Source organism: Heteronotia binoei, chromosome 21 (genome assembly GCF_032191835.1).
Source record: "Heteronotia binoei isolate CCM8104 ecotype False Entrance Well chromosome 21, APGP_CSIRO_Hbin_v1, whole genome shotgun sequence".
NCBI classification, from domain to species: Eukaryota; Metazoa; Chordata; class Lepidosauria; order Squamata; family Gekkonidae; genus Heteronotia; species Heteronotia binoei.
In genome coordinates this window covers 50,642,253-50,659,076 of record NC_083243.1, presented here as the reverse complement: position 1 = coordinate 50,659,076, position 16,824 = coordinate 50,642,253, and the positions used below count along the sequence as shown (strand labels likewise).

The 16,824-nt window shown below is 43.3% G+C and overlaps 2 protein-coding genes across 2 annotated transcripts in view; one reads left to right on the top strand and one right to left on the bottom strand.

Annotated features, from left to right (window-relative positions):
• The window catches only part of TMED8 (transmembrane p24 trafficking protein family member 8), a 29,999-nt gene extending 20,712 nt beyond the window's left edge, over positions 1-9,287 (bottom strand). The window contains exon 1 of the mRNA XM_060262550.1: positions 9,088-9,287. Within this exon, the coding sequence (XP_060118533.1) occupies positions 9,088-9,220 (133 nt within the window). The 5' untranslated portion in view covers positions 9,221-9,287. The remainder of the gene's footprint in view (positions 1-9,087) is intronic.
• A 266-nt stretch (positions 9,288-9,553) lies between these two features.
• SAMD15 (sterile alpha motif domain containing 15) lies at positions 9,554-15,634 on the top strand. Its single transcript, XM_060262334.1, has 3 exons — positions 9,554-9,916; positions 13,378-13,476; positions 15,353-15,634. Exons 1-3 carry the CDS (start codon positions 9,554-9,556, stop codon positions 15,632-15,634), a joined length of 744 nt encoding a protein of 247 aa, XP_060118317.1.
• Positions 15,635-16,824: the final 1,190 nt, after the last annotated feature.

Sequence of the window (16,824 nt, the reverse complement as noted above, 5' to 3'; positions counted from 1 at the left end):
CACACAGAAAATTAAAGATTAATTGCTTAAAATGAGTCTTCTTCCAGCACTCGAAAGGCATCAGATTTGGTGCCAGAGAAGGCTCCAAGGGGAGGGCATCCCAGAACTGGGAACCCACATATGAGATGGTCATGCTGCACACGTGCAGCAGACTAAGCAGGGCCCCAAACATTTGTACTTGTTTGTTAAGTTCCAGATCTCTCAGAATCATAATTTAAGATGTACGCTCCACTTCCTTGAAGTCTATTTACACTTCAGGAAGAACACAAGCAATGTCCAGATTTCACAGATTGATATTGCACAGTTTAAAGAAACAATTAAATGCTCATTGAAGCTAGGATATTGACAGGTCTAGCTATTAAAAGCTTCTGAGCCAGAGAAAACAGATAAGGCAGCTCCAGAGAAAATGTTCGCAAGTCGTAGGACTTAGAAGAATGTCCATGGGAGGGGCTGTGGCTCAGTGGCTTTGTATACAGAAGGTCCCAGGTTTAATTCCTGGCATCTTCAATTAAAAGGATCTGGCAGTAAGTGATGTGAAAGCCCTCTGCATAAAACCTTGGAAAGCCACTGTCAGTCTGAGTAGACCTAGATGGACCAATGGTCTGATTCAATATAAGGCAGTTTCATCCATGTTCATGTGTGTCCATCTAAATGGAAAAAATGCCCCCCCTACACACAGTTGATCCCATGGAAGATTTCTGTGGAAAGGGTGGGGAAGATGCTGATTTTTGCCAGTTCACTCATCCCATAGCAGATGTCCAATTCCCCCTTCATGAGATTCCTGGGATCCCCTGTCCCACAGAAGCAGTATTTTTGGGAGACATTTTGGGCTGCAATGGGAAGGAGAAAACAAAGAATTCACTATTTTCAGTGGAATCTAAGCCTTCAAAATTAGGGACACCAAGAGCATGATCTATTTTATGGACAGAGGTCCATCAGTGGCTATTAGTCGCAAGATATAGATAGAACTCCCCGTCTGGGGTAAGTGATGCTCTGTATTCTTGGTGCTTGGTGAGGGTCAACAGTGGGAGGGCTTGTAGTGTCCTGGCCCCACTAGCGGACCTCCTGATGGCACCTGGTTTTTTGGCCACTGTGTGACAGAGTGTTGGGCTGGATGGGCCATTGGCCTGATCCAGCATGGCATCTCTTATGTTCTTATGGCAGGTGTGTGCTTTGAATGAACCTGGAGTCTGAGGTAGCTTCCACAAGGAGTTAAATCTATTTTTATGGAATCTTGCAAAATTATTTTCAGTTATCATTTTAGTACAGAACTACTTTCAATAAGTATCCCATGCTGTCTGTACCAGACAACTTCAGGTGTGTCTGATAGTGGATGCTTCTCCCAAGTAGGTAAAGCAAAGGAGCAAAGACCCCATTCACAGCTCCCAAACTGCTTCCAAAATTGTTACTAAAAATCAGAAACATTAACATTGGGTGAAAACTAGGAGCACTGAAAGGATAATTACACAGGTTTAAAAACAACAACAAATATTTTGATTAAAATCAGATGTTTCCAACAATCAGAGACACCTGAGAATCATACAAAGCCATGCATCACATGACTTGATAATCTTTCATAGAAAAGGAAACAGAGGGACACTGTGCTGTTTTCCATACGGGAAAAGGCCATTTTCCCTAATACAACTCAGCAGTAATGGGGCTTCCATCCAGCAGGTTTCCCTGGTAGTTGGTTTTCTTTTTTAATTAGTGATTTGATAGTGTTATACTTATATACCATCACAAGGGCAGACCTGAAAGTAACATGTGGGGAGGGGGCATTCCTCAACCTTTCCTTCCCTCTCCCCACTTCTCTGTCAAAGATCTCTTCTCTGTCTTTCTGCACCTGCCCCTCATCTATCAATCTTCCTCTCACCCCTTCTATGTCAGCTTTCCTCCCTGCCCCATTCTCTAAAAATCCTTTCTTACCCTTTCTCCTCTCTCCCTTTGTATGTCTCACCCTTCTCTTGCCCCAGCCCTTCAAAGACAATATCATCTTTCCCCCACTCCTTCTCAGTCTGCCCCTCTTCCTCTCCCCCATTTCTCTCCACCCCAGGCAATATCCCCCTCTTCTTTTTCTCTCCCCCTCTCTCAGACAATCTCCTGTTCTTTCTCCTTCTCCCCACCCCCAACAGACACAATCCCCTATCCTTTCTCTTTCTGACAGCCCTGCTTCTTTGTTTCTCTCCTTTGGTTTGGAAGCCCAGGATGGTGTTAGGTATGTGGAGGGGGAGGGGTGGCCCTCATAGCTTGGGCATCAGTGCCAGGCTGGCTCTGCAGATTCAGGCTGGCTCACAACCCCACCCCAATCACACTTACAGTGATGGCTGGCCCTGTGGCAATGCCATGGGCGTGGCAAGTTGCTTCCTCTTTTGTTTTGTCCTGGGCTAGGGCATATACCCCATCAGCCAGCTGCCCAACACCCACATCTCTTCCTTTCCACCCTGGACAGCTCTCCTGGGCACTCTAAGCTTCTCAGGACCAGCCCAGGCCATGGCAGGAATTATGCTTCTATGAGTGAGTTCTGCACTTAGTGCCTTTCCTTGTGGATATATATAGGGAAAAAATCTCTCTGCAACAAATAATTGCTCACCCCTGCCTTTCGACATGGAACCAGGCTGCTAGGAGGCTGCTGCTGTCGGATGGGTTGGGGGAATGGCAGGCCACAACAGGAAGCTTTGGAGGTGCAGTTGGCAAGACAGGCTTACATGCTTGCTTCCATCCCTGCCCCCTGCTTTCTTTACCTGGGTAGCCACATGGGAAAGTGGCATTTAAAACTTACTGGAGCAGCAGCTGCTGCCTTCATGGGTGCAGAGACTGTTTCCACGCCTCAGTGAGAGAGTTCTGTATGCATGCACAGAGCAAGCAGTTTACATTTTCTGGGGATTTAAGTAAGCCCCATATACTTTTTTAAACGTGACAGATTTTTCTGCAAACCTAGGGAGTGCCCCAAGTGTGCAGAAGTCTCCTTTCCCCCCATGTGCCCTGTATCTGTGAAAATAAGTATCTACACATGGAGGGCATGTTGGGGATTAGATATATAGGTGCCAAAATATCCATCAAGATCTGAGTTTACCACTTTCATTTTTTAAAAAAGTAAGTCCATTTCATTGCAGAGAGATTTTTTCCCTATATATATCCACAAGGAACGGCACTAAGTGCAGAGCTCAGTCATAAAAGCATAATACCATAGTTACTACCAGAGTATACTGTATACTCTGTATCAATATAAAAGAGAGCACTCTACATGTACTTTATATCCTTGTAAATGCTTTTTCATTTTGTACTACTTACCTTGTTTCTATGATTCAGCTTGTCAAACAGTTACTTAGCAATCATTAGGAGAATAGGAGGAGGAGAAAGAACATAAGAGAAGTCATGTTGGATCAGGCCAATGGCCCATCCAGTTCACCATGCTGTGTTACACAGTAGCCAAAATCCAGGTGCCATCAAGACGTCTACCAGAATGGAAAGTGAGTTGTAGAAGATTTGTGTCAGATAATAGCATGGAACAAGGAGCCATGAATGGAACTGAAATGACAGTACTAAATATTTATATACACTTTTAGAATGTTCAGAGTGCTTTATATACTTAATTTGTAATCCTTATAACAGACATGCAAAAGAGGCCAAATTATTTGTATGTTAGGATGACGGCTGAAAGAACTTGCCTAAAGCTACCTACTGAGTTCATGGCCAAAATATAATTTGAAACAGGAATTTTGTGGTACAAAACACAGCTATTACAGAGTTTAACCCCTAGATTAAATATCATTCCTTGACTGTTCTGCTCCATCCTTCTAACTTTTAAGATTTGTCCTGACGTTCCCTTCATATTTTTCCAGCTATAAGAGCTAGAATTTGCTTTGTTTTAATGCTAAGACCTCTAGGGTACTGATTTCTGCATTAGATACCAATCTGCACTAGCATTATGAAGATGCAGAATACTTATAACACTGGCTGAAAATGCCGATACCAGTTGAGCCAAAGGGTGCTGGAGGTATGCCCAGGATATTTTATGACTGATTTGGCTTTGCCTACCACATTCTGCATTTTTCAGAACTTCTACTCACTCATGATACTCATACATCCCCAGATGGTGCATCCTTTAGCATAATTCGCTCTAGAGAAACCAGCTGTTGCTGGTGCTTAATACACACACATATTCCTCTCCTATTCTGGGCTTCAAATGAATTTTTTTTGCATGACTAATGAACTGCTCAGACTGAAAAACAGCTTGGAAAAAATCTTTTATACAACTAAAGGATATTACAGATAAGACTAGGTTAAATATAGATTTTAACATAGCTATTTAGCAACCCAACATTCTGTGAGCACACTTTTTAATTAAAGAAAGCACATTTATAGCTTTTATGGCTGTGGTTGAAAATGTGTGGGTAGTAACTAGCAAAGTCCTAAGGGAGAGTACTGAACAAGAATTCTAGTGGACCAGCAATAGGTTTGCATAATTAGGGTCACAGGAAAGTGGGGGGGCAGATTCATTTTTTGTGTGGGTGTACAAACAACATGATTATGAGGTCAAATTCAAATGGCAAAACCATCAACAACTTCAGCATTCTGACAATCAGTGAGCCTGAGGAAAAAATCTATGAAAACAGAAGCACAGAGAAAACAAAATACGCAGGCAAGGAGACTTCATCATAGCTGTGGAATTTAATCATATGGAACCAAAATGGAAGCAAGTGTCTTAAAGCTCTTAGAGTTGCAGTGGGAATTTTTTTTCAACAAAAGAACATACATTAGATTTACAAGCATTTAAGGAAAACTAAGTCTAAATCTCCATCTTCTCCAATTACCTAGGAAGCTCACCAGTCTCTTTCTCATCCAACTCCACAACTAAGACTTCAGCAACAGATGTACCTCACTTTAACAAATATTTAACACACTTTTCATATTGACAAAGGTATGAGACTAGGCTTGCCTGTCTCCAGGTCAGGAGGGGGGGGAGGTCCCCCGGTTTTTCAGGCTCCTCCCCACTGCCAGCCAGCTGGCCAGCAGAGAAGAACCTCACCCCAACAGCCACCATGGGCCTTCAAACTTTGACAGGTTTAGAAGAGGTTTGCAACTATTTGTGTGCCTTTAAATCTTGGCAGGAAAGCTGCAGGGCGGGGCAAGCAGATGGAACGACCTTGCTCTCAGTCCCTCTGTTTGCTTAGAGAAAAATGCCACCCCTAGGCATGGTGTCAAACGTGCGGCCCGGGGGGCCAAATCAGCCCCTCAGAGGGCTCCTATCAGGCCCCTGAGCAACTGACTGTCATTTTCTTCCTTCTCCCTCTCTCTTGCTTCCTTCTGCATCACAGCCTGCTTTGCAAGGCTTGCTCAATAGCACAGGAGCTACAGAGCAAAGTCTCTATTTTCTCCGTTGGCTGAGGCGCCTTCCTTGGGGAGGAAGGGGGGAGGGAGAGCTTGATTTGCCAAGCTCTCTCAATTGCACAGCAGAACTACTGAGCCAAGCCTCTCTTCCTTCTATTGGCTGAGGCTCCTCCCCCTTCTGGCCCCCAGGGGAAGGAAGGAAACAGCCAGAGCTTTCTTTGCCCAGTTCCCTAGATCCGATACAAAGAAAGCACCTTTAAGACCAATGAGTGCTAATTTTTTTTTTTAATTTCTGCCTTTGAACAGGTGGGTTTAGCTTTGTTTCCCTAACGACATGGATGAGAAACTTGAGCGTACCCCCCTGTTGACTGGTGTACAGTTTCAAGGCTTCTAAAGACTTAGCACCGCTGGAGTAAATCCAGAGACTTCTTGCACACTCCAGTGGTAGACTTCTAAATGCTAAACATGATCCACTAAGAAAAACAGTGCAATGCAAGCAAGATGAAATCAAAGCACTTGCTTGGCATCAGTATAACTAGACATTTCGTGATGGGTGAGAAAATTAAATTCAAAGATTGAGAGAAATCCCAACTGGCTTTGTTTTGCAATGCAAAAGAAGAGATCCTGTTGAACAAAAAACTCAGAACCCAGGAGACCCTGAAGAAGCAGGCAGAAAATACTCTCATGTTTTAAGCATGTTTTATTTTAACTTTTTTTTAAAAAAAATCTTTAATTGTTTATATCTCTGCTACCTAATCTTAAATAGGTACACACACAGCACGGCCTGACATGGCTCAGCCCAACAAGGTCTCATTTATATCAGATCCAGCCCTCATAACAAATGAGTTTGACACCCCTGCCCTAGGCTGTTCTTTCATTTTCCTATTAGTCTGAAGAAGTTGGTTGAAATACAGCAGATGGATGGGTATATTCAGCAACATGAGTAAATTGCCTCAGTGAGATCACAAAAGTGTGTGCTTGCTAACTGTACTTATTTTGGCTGCTTTATGAGAGTGTGTGTGTTCACTTTCATTTAGTGGAAGTTTAGCTGCTGGAGGACAAGGAAATGAAGACTGTATTCAGGGGAATTGCATTGCCGTACTTTTAATTAATTTTAAGGAATGGGAAAGTCCCATGGCTCCACCCCCAAAGTCCCCAGATATTTTCTGTGTTGGACCTGTCAACCCTATATGAGAAACTAAACATATGAATCAACATTTACTCCTCAAAATAACACTAGACAGATTGGATAGATTAGATTTGATAGATGTATGCCACCTCTCCAGGGATCTGCCTGAAGCAGTTCACAAGTAAAGCAGCACCCAAAAAAATCATAACACAGCATAAAATATATCACACTGATACAGCACTAATAATGTTCACTTTATAGGTTATATTATTTACAACAACCATAATGTAGAATATATTCCCTACTGCAGAAAGGAGACACAGAGATTGTGGCCTGCCTAAATCTAACTAGCAAATTCATGACCGATATAAGATTTTAACTGGAAACATCCTGGTTCATCGCTCAGTCTTTTAGATATGATGCTGCATTAAGGTCTCAAAAAAGAAGAAAGAAAGAAAACAACCCTTTCTATGCCCTGTGGAAATCAGGTATAACTCTGGAAGCAAAACTAGACCTCTCTATTCCTAGGGTCCTCAAATTTAACTATTACTCAATAGAGCCTACTGCTTTCCCTTTAGGGTGGTATTAGTACACTTGAGATTGCAAAAGACATCATTACCGGTGTATAAAAACAAGACAGAAAAAAATTCTTTATGGCAATGTTATTATTGCTTGTTGCATGATGCAATGATTACAACAAGGTGTAATAGCCTAATTGAAGAGCAGATGGTATGTTAGGAGAAAAAAATTAAACAATCCAATCCCTAAGGGAACAGAAGCTATTAGAGGCTATCTACTGACAAACAAGCCTATGAAACAAGCAATGATACAGCATAAGAAGGCTGTTACCAGACCAATAAGACAGACAAATTATTTCTTGGATGATAAATGCAACATTAAGAGATACTCCAGGAATTGTATGCAACATTAAGAGTTCTCCTACTCTCCTTTTCAATACGTTTAAAAATGTAATAATTATTTAGCTTTGGTTAACAGTCTACTGAACAAATTCTGTGACATCCTGTTATTTTCTCCTGTTGATCTGGGAATCGTGCTGCAGGTCACAAAACATGCACAAGTTTTTACATCAACAAGGACAGTTCTTTCTATGAGCACAACATATTTTTGAGGTTTTTTGGTGCTATAATTCTGCTCATCTAAAACATGCTTGCCACAGAGCACCATCAATGGTCAGCACCCAAGCTCTTCTTTAACCACTCATGTGGCTCTTTCCTGTACTACTTGGCTGTAAATGCAGGGGAACAAATCAGCACAAAAGAAAGATGAGGCAAGCTACCTGTCCAAGTAATGAATGTACCCAAGAAAAGGCTCACCAAAGACTCATTCTGGTGTGCAAATGCATCTACAGGTGGGTAAATTACTATCAAAGTGCTACTAAATTTATTACACTTTAATTACCTGCAGTGCTGGCTTAAGCACTGCGTAGACTATCTTGCCTGGAAAAGAAGGAAGAACAGCAAATCCAAAATGCACAAAAAGGGAAGATTCCCTCTTCCCCATAGATTTCAAAATTAACCTGCCCGAAAGAGGATTGTTAAAAAGAACTATACCAAAAAGCCTCTGGCTTACATTCATTTCCTACAAATAGCCACACAAATACATTTAAAAGAAGGAGACTGGTTACTTAAGGGGAGCCAAGTTTATTAATGTACATTTATACCCCCATTCTCTCTAACGGGGCCCCAGCAGTTTACATTGATCTTTTCCATTTTGTCCTCACAACAAGCCTATCAGGCAGGTTAGGGTGAGAGAATGACCCAAGGTCACCCAGGAAGCTTTCATGGCAGAATAGGAATTTGAACCTTGGCTTCCAGATTCTAGTTCAGTACTCTAAACACTACATTACACTGGCTCTTTAGAGGGCTGAGATGCAGTGCAGGTTAAAATTTGCACTTGCCTAGACTACTTTGATTCACCCAGCCTAACCTGCCTACCTGCCAGGGTTGTTGCGAAGATAAAATGAATAAAGAAAAGACAATGTTTGCTGACCTGAGTTCAGTGAAAAAGGACTGAATGCAAATGAGGTTTTAAAAAGACTAACTAGATAGATAACAGCCCTGAAAAGCAGAACAAGGGGTGGGAATGCTGAACAAAATTTTTTACGCTGCCTGCCCAAGGAGTCACAGGTAAGCTTCGACCGACTCTCCAAAATTCTTGTTCTGATACCAGCCAACTCTGCACTCATCCTGCCAGCGGGTTTTTCTCATCGCCTTTGCGCAATACGCCCACCCAGATAACGACCCCCGCCGCAATGCTGCCTCTTTCATTCAAGGATTTCCGTCATTACCTCAAAGGGCGGCGTTTTGGTATTTCCTGGCTGCGTCCCCACAGCTTGAACAATGATACGATAGGCAGAAATTCAACCGGGGAACCATCTCCTGTATCAGAGGTCGGGGCCAGAAAAGAAACCTGTTGAATTCCCGCCTAACGGACAATCGTTGAACAGTAAAAGTGGAGGTGGAGGGAAGGGAGGGGACTGAGAGGAAAGAAGGGAGCGCCGCCATATAGTATCTGATGGGGTCCTGCTCCAGGGTGAAGGAGGGCCTGACAGGAACGACAACTGTGCGGGCCCCCAGCCCACCGCGCTCCTCCCGCCACTCCAGTACCTGAGGAAGGCGGCGGTGGGCAGCTGTCCTCTTCTCCGTCAGCCCCGCTGAGGCAACTGTCTCCGCCTGGCGGCCCCCCTCCTAGAGAGGCTTCGAACTGGGAGGCAACGGCTGCGGCCAGCACGTCCGACATGGGAAAGCGGAGAAGCTGACCCGGGCGAAGCGAGCCGGAGAAAAGCGAAAGCCTTGCCGAGAGCGAGCCGAAAATACCCGGAAGGAGCCGAGTGGCGATCGCTGTCTCTCCGACCACCGCCTCAAGCCTTTGCTCAATGACAGTTCCCGCCTCCAGCCGACCACAAGCGAGGGTCGCTCTAGCTGCCGCAGAGCTTTCGAGCCGCTGGACGGGGAAAGGAAAGACGGCAACACTTCCCGGAAGTCTCGGTGCCCATGGCAACAGTTCCAGGAAGGACGCGTTGCCATAGCGCCGCCGCGGTGGGATGCTCTGCCGGTTGGGCACAGTCTCAAGATGGACGCGGACGGTAAGCCCGACGAAGTGGTGGAGGACGAAGACGATGAAGACGACGAGGTCGGCGATGACGACGAAGACGAAGTCGACGACGACGAGGAGGAGGAGGAGGAGGGGGGTGGCTCTTGGGTCTCCCGCCGAAGGCGCTTGACGCGCCCGCCCGAGGTTCATGTGGAGGAGCTCAAACGGGACTCCAAATTGAGCCTCGGGACTGAATCGAAAGATTTTACAGAAGAGGAAACTGAGGAAGAAGAACCCGGAAGCCAGGCCGAGTCTCAGCCCGCGATGGGTCCTGCCTTTTTAACCTGGACCCCCGAGGATGTGGCTGATTGGATAGCGTCATTGGGCTTCCCCGAATATAGGGTAAAAAAAGTTAGAGACGTTGCACTGTGCCCTTCCTTCTTTGGAGCCAGAATGGGGCTTTTCCTAGTCAGTAGTGGTGGCTGGAATTCAGCAAGACGGGAGTCAGGAAAAGCCTCTTGCACTACCTTGATATTGGGCCATACTGGCCAGCTCACTTACAAGGAAAGGCAATACGCCAGAAAGGTACAACCAAGCCCTAGGCTGTGCTAGGGCTGCAGGGGCCACTCAACTTAGAGTTGCCTAGCAGGGCCAACACTGCCAGTGGTGTAAGAGCCTGCACCCAATTTTGGTGCTGCTAAGATTGCCGGATAGCTTTAAAAATATTAGGCATGCTGTTCACACTGGGAGGAGCACACACACATACCGATGCCACCTCTTCCATGCCCAAATAGCATGCTTCAATCTTTTTGGGCTTGGTAAGATTGCCAGTTGACCCAGACAGATCAGTCTTTTTAGTTAAATCACCAATATTTGTTCTTCAGTTTATTCTCTACAGCCAGTGAAAATACTGGACTGTCTGAATCGATACCAGACACACAGCAACCTTAGCTGAATAGCTTCTGCACTCGTGGCTTGCAGTGGGGCAGGGACCACTAAACCTGGCTAGCTCCTGGGCTATTTTAAATTTGCAGCCTGCCTCTTCCTTGGATAATTTAATAACTCTGACCATGAGCATTTGCAGAGCATGTTGTTACATTAAGCAAACCTCTAATCTTCTAATGAACTAATGGCAGGAAAACGTGAAGGCAGCAGGAAAAGAGGAAGACGCAACATGAGATGGAAGTCACAGCCTTCAATTTGCAAGACCTGAGTCAGGCTGTTGAAAGTGTTAAAAGTGTCATTAACTTCCAAAAAGAATTTCATCTCCTTTTTAAATGAAATTCAAAATGTCTGGTTCGTAACTGAATACATATTTAATCTTTATGTAGGTCTGGGTTTTTATGTGTGGATTAGGCACTTTAAGCACTATTGAATATCCTGGGAAGTGCGTAGGAATGTGATGGGAGGGACAGAGGGAAGGCAGTCAAGCATCATTACTAAGAGGGCATTACTCAGTCTTTTGCTGTGAACTTTGTCTTAGAAGTCTTGGGTTTTGGAGCAGGGGACAGGGCCATAATGGGCCACAACAATTCTGATACAATACATGAAGACTGATGGTTAAACTGTACATAGATGAAATGGTCTGGATAAGGTGAGTCCATGAATTGGAGATGCTTAGTTATTGAAGAAGAAGAAGAAGAAGAAGATTGGATTTATATCCCACCCTCCACTCCGAAGAGTCTCAGAGCGGCTCACAATCTCCTTTACCTTCCTCCCCCACAACAAACACCCTGTGAGGTGGGTGGGGCTGGAGAGGGCTCTCACAGCAGCTGCCGTTTCAAGGACAACTTCTGCCAGAGCTATGGCTGACCCAAGGCCATTCCAGCAGGTGCAAGTGGAGGAGTGGGGAATCAAACCCGGTTCTCCCAGATAAGAGTCCGCACACTTAACCACTACACCAAACTGGCTCTCACACCAAACTGGCTCTCACTGGCTCTCACACCAAACTGGCGTTTATTATTATTGATGATGTTATTTCTATTAGTGTATCTGGTGTTTTGCAGAGTGCAAAAAGCCAGATCCCTGCCTCTAAGAATTTACAATTTAAGATGTGACATGAGAGACAAGGGAAAGGGAGGGAGATGGAGAAAGAAAAACAAGGAAAGAATAGTTGTTCATTTCAAATACATGCACTTAGACATAGTAGTGGTTTGGGGAAGACTAAAGTAGGAGTGTCAAACTCATTTGTTATGAGGGCTGAATCTGATATAAATGAGACCTTGTTTGGTGTAGTGGTTAAGTGTGTGGAGTCTTATCTGGGAGAACTGGTTTTGATTCCCCATTCCTCCACTTGCACCTGCTGGAATGGCCTTGGATTAGCCATAGCTCTGGCAGAGGTTGTCCTTGAAAGGGCAGCTGCTATGAGAGCCCTCAGCACTACCCACCTCACAGGGTGTCTGTTGTGGGAGGAGAAAATATAGGAGATTGTAAGCCTCTCTGATTCAGAGAGAAGGGTGGGGTATAAATCTGCAATTCCTCTTCTTGTTGGACCAGGCCATGTGTGTTACAAAATATGCCAGGTAGCAGAGATATAAACCTTATAAAGGACACAGCCAACAAATATGCTTAAAACATTAGCACTTGTTGGTTTAAATGGTTTTTAAAATCTCTCCTGTGTGATCCACGGGCAAAGGAAGCTCTGGCTCTTTCCTTCCTTCCCTAGAGGATCCTCAGCCTATAGAAGGAAAAGAGGCTTGGCTCAGAAGCTCTGCTGTTCAATTGAGCAAGCCTGGCAGAGCAAACTGTGATGCAGAAGGAAGCAAGAGAGAGGGAGAAGGAAGCAAATGACAGCCAGTTGCTTGGGGTCCTGATAGAAGCCCTCTGGGGACCTGATTTGGCCCCCGGTCGCATGTTTGACACCCCTGGACTAAAGAGTTGTACAAAAATTTCTACAGAATCTCTCATAAGTTTTGAAGGATGATGTGAAGAAAGGTGATATTACCTGGATATTCTGGGAGACAAGTTTGGGCAGAGGGGACAGCAGAAGGAAAATTGAAAATCATTCAAGGAGCTATTTTTTCATCACTGAATAAATTGTCATTGTCTGATGCTACCAGTCTACTGGATTGCATAATAATTTAGCCAAGAATGGCAATCGGCAGAGTGGGACAAACAGCAAAGATTTCTATAATAAAATGTGCTGTTGAATTACAGTCAATTCACGGTGCCCTTGTGAGTTCCATCTCATGGTGTTCTCAAAGTAAACAGTACCTTATTCCATCCCTCGTCTGAAGAAGTATGCTTTTAGCACACAAAAGCTTACGTTCTGAATAAAACTTTGTTGGTCTTAAAGGTGCAACTTGATTCCTGCTTTGTTCAACTGCTTCAGACCAACACAGCTGCCCACTTGGATTTGTAAGCAGAGATGGTTTGTCATTGCCTTCCTCTGCATAGTAGCCCATCTTCTTTGGTGGTCTCCCATTCTCCCTGCTTAATTTATGAGCTCTGATGAGATTGCAGTAGTTGGGCTTTTTGGGGGGGAGGGGAGTGCTAAATTGGTAGCAATGTAAAGGACTGCTCACACACATGGGAAGACAGGAGTTCTACAGCCTGCTCTTCTGGCCTATTACTACTTTTCTTACATCAGAAGCGATACAACTACATATGATATCAGCACCAGATTGTTTTAATTATTGAATTTTAAATTGTATTAATGTTATGCAGTTTTAAAATTGATTGATTTCAATTTATTGTTGAGAGCCACCCTGAGCCTGCTCCGCCGGGGAGGGCGGGATATAAATCAAATAAATAAATAAATAAATTACATGTCATTAGCTGAAGTGAGTTGGAAGAAAAAATTTTGTTTTATCACTTCTCTTAGCAACTGCTATATAATATTTATTTTTTTAAATATGTAACAGGAATGTTTTACTGAAAACTTTATCTCTGGGCGCAAGCTCATCCATGTAAACTGTTCAAATCTACCGCAGATTGGGATAACTAATTTTGAACATATGAAGGTAAGTGTATGGGACACAGTTTTATTTTCAATGTTAACAGCAAGGCTTTGGTTATTGTTATGTGTCTGTTATAACCACTATATCTATCTATCTATCCATCCATCCATACTTCTACATAGATCAATTTTTTTTGTCAAGTTGTTATTCCAATTTTATTAAATGTTGGATAATTTCATGCTAGTTTGTTTCTCCCAGAGTGGTGCAACTTGTTCACTGAGTAACTTGTTCGCTAAGTTCAGCCACCAATGTTATGCATTTCTTTGCAACTGCTCCTGTTCTTATTCAAGTGCTTATTTTTGGGTGTTCATATAGAATTGCAGTACAGTCCTCCTAACATATATAATCTGGTATGATGCTATAATTTTGCTTTCTGGGCAGTGGTGCTCTGTAGCATAAGCCATCACCTGACTGGTGATTGTGTCTCTTCCCACAACTTTATGCTTGTATTTTGCATTATTTGTTCACATCAGGTTTCCTGTGGCACAGCCCCTTCTATCATTTTTGACATTTTTTTTTTGCACAGAAGGGCAATTTTACAATATAATAGTTTTTAAAATACGATCACATTAAAGTACAATTGTATAAATAACTGCTGTGGTCAATCACTGTTGCAAAAGTTTGTTATTAACTTTGGAATGACCTTGCTATAGGCAATGTAATGAAACAATGTGTGTGTCAGTCTGTCTATCCATCTGTTTGTGGCAGATATAACTTGAGAAAATAAAGATTATCTCCAGAACTTCCCCTCACTATTTGCAATGGAAGTGATGGTTGTCTATTTGTGGCATATATAACTCATCAGAAAGTAGGGCTAGAACAGAGGTGTCAAACTCATTTGTTAAATGGATGGATCTGACATAAATGTTACTTTGTTGGGCCAGGCCATGTGTGCCATAAAATGTAACACGAGGTACCAGTGATACAGACCTTATAAAAGCGATTTCAGATGCTGAATGGCAATAGCAATTGATTAGATTAGGTATGATATGCAGAGGGGTAGTAGGCATGAAGATACCAGTGTTGGTAATGAGACAGGAAACTAGTTATTCTTTTAATCTCTTAAAAACATTTTCACTGTTTTGCATACTAATTCATTGCCCACTCTTTATTTGTAGGACTATTCCATTCAATTCCATTGTTTTACAAAGTGTGCTTGTCAAACGAAAGCTCACACTTTGAATAAAACTTTGTTGGGCTTAAAGGTGCCATTGGACTCTATCTTTGTTCTGTTGCTTCAGACCAACACAGCTACCCACCTGGATCAATTATTTTATTATCGGTTAATATTATATATTAGTCTTTGTTGCACTGTTCATATAACCCTGTAATCTGCCTCGAATCTTAATGACAAAGTTCGATAATTTACTAAATGTTTTTTTCTCTCAACTCAATCTGCCTCATGATGGGATTGTTGTGAGGACAAAATGGGGAAGAAAGAAACTGCCCTGAGCTCCTTAGAAGAAGGGTAGGATAAAAAGATACTATTTGTATTGAGTAGTTTTTTGTTTCTTACACAGCGTTTTTTTTTAAAGCCCAGCATGAACTCATTTGCATATTAGACCACAGCCCCTAACCCCCTACGGGCACTATTGTTTCACACAGGGCTTTTTGTAGAAAAAGCTGAGCACGTGGCTCATTTGCATATTAGGCCACACCTGACACTAAGTCAGCAGGGGCTGCATTCCTGTGTGTTCCTGCTCAAAAAAGGCCTGCTCTTACAGTTCTCAAATAGATAAAGTGATTTACTTGTAATGATAAAGCAGCTAGCCTAATGCCAAGAAACTGCTAACACCTTTGATAAGAACTGAAACAAGTCCCCTCTCCTGTCCCATTTCATGCCTGATGAATATTGTTTCCTTAACCTTTTCCATTGCAGGAAATTTCCTGTCATGTGCGACAACTGCTGGAAATAAAGGAGCCTCTTTTTTCCAGAAGCATTGCTCTCCCTTACAGAGATAACATGGGCTTATTTCTCGAACAAAAATCTCGAACTGGAAAAAAAAGTGATGCCCTCACCTATTCTAAGTTTATCCAGGATGCACAGTTACAGATGTATGAGCCATCTCCAATTCCACCTTCAATTCCACGTTCTTCAATTCCACGTTCTTCAATCCCAAGTCAAGTGCCAAGTCCAGATTTAAGTTCAGTTTCAAAATAAGAACTGTAAGTGTTGTGAATCTCTTTCCTACATCTGAGTGGTTGTCCCCACTCTCTGAGTACATTTACATTATTTATTTAAAACATTTCTGTGTCATCTTTCCAGCTATATAGGATTCCCAAGGCAGCTAACAGGGAGCATTTAAAATAAGGCATGTATAAAATCATTCAATAAAAACATAAATACACATAAGACCAAAACTAGGGGGGAGAGCCAGTAATAGTTACTGGAGGTATGTAAAAAAAAAAATCAGTAGCACCTTAAAGAGTAAGAAAATCTGTAGCAGTGACTCATGAAAACTCATACTGTGCCACAATTTTTTTAGTCTTTAAGGTGGGGCTGGGCTCTTGCTCTTTCTGCTGCTACAGATATAACATAGCTACCCATCTTGATCTAAAAAAGAAGATGATGATATTGGATTTATATCCCGCCCTCCACTCCGAAGAGTCTCAGAGCGGCTCACAATCTCCTTTACCTCCCTCCCCCACAACAGACACCCTGTGAGGTGGGTGGGGCTGGAGAGGGCTCTCACAGCAGCTGTCCTTTCAAGGACAACCTCTGCCAGAGCTATGGCTAACCCAAGGCCACGCCAGCAGGTGCAAGTGGAGGAGTGGGGAATCAAACCCGGTTCTCCCAGATAAGAGTCCGCACACTTAACCACTACACCAAACTGGCACCAAAACAAAAATTCTTCAACTGTTGGCAGAAGACAATGATAGAGGGAGACAGCTTAATTTTCCTGGGGAGGGATCCAAAGTTTTGGCATCATGACTGACAAGGTTGCCACCCATTTAGCCTCAGAAGGTAGAGGCAAATGAAGCAGGGCTTCTGAAGATGACCAGAGTGGACAGGTTGGTTCATATGGGAGGTGGCGATCCTTAAGGCATGTTCCCCTCAAGCTGTATAGGGCTTTAAAGATCTTGAATTGAGCCTGGAAGTAAACTGAGAACCAGCATAGATGAAACAAGACTGGAGTGGTATGGTACCTACGACCTACTCAAGCATTCTGGCTGCAGCATTATGTACCAAGTGTAGCTTCTGAACCATTTCAAGAGCAGCCCCATGTACAGTGCATTGCAGTAAATATACAGTTTGAGCCGCAACTAAGCAAACCAAGCTGTACACCATGACAGTATAAGTGGAAGCCTAATCCTAAACTAGCAACATCTTGTGGTACTGTGGCAACACAA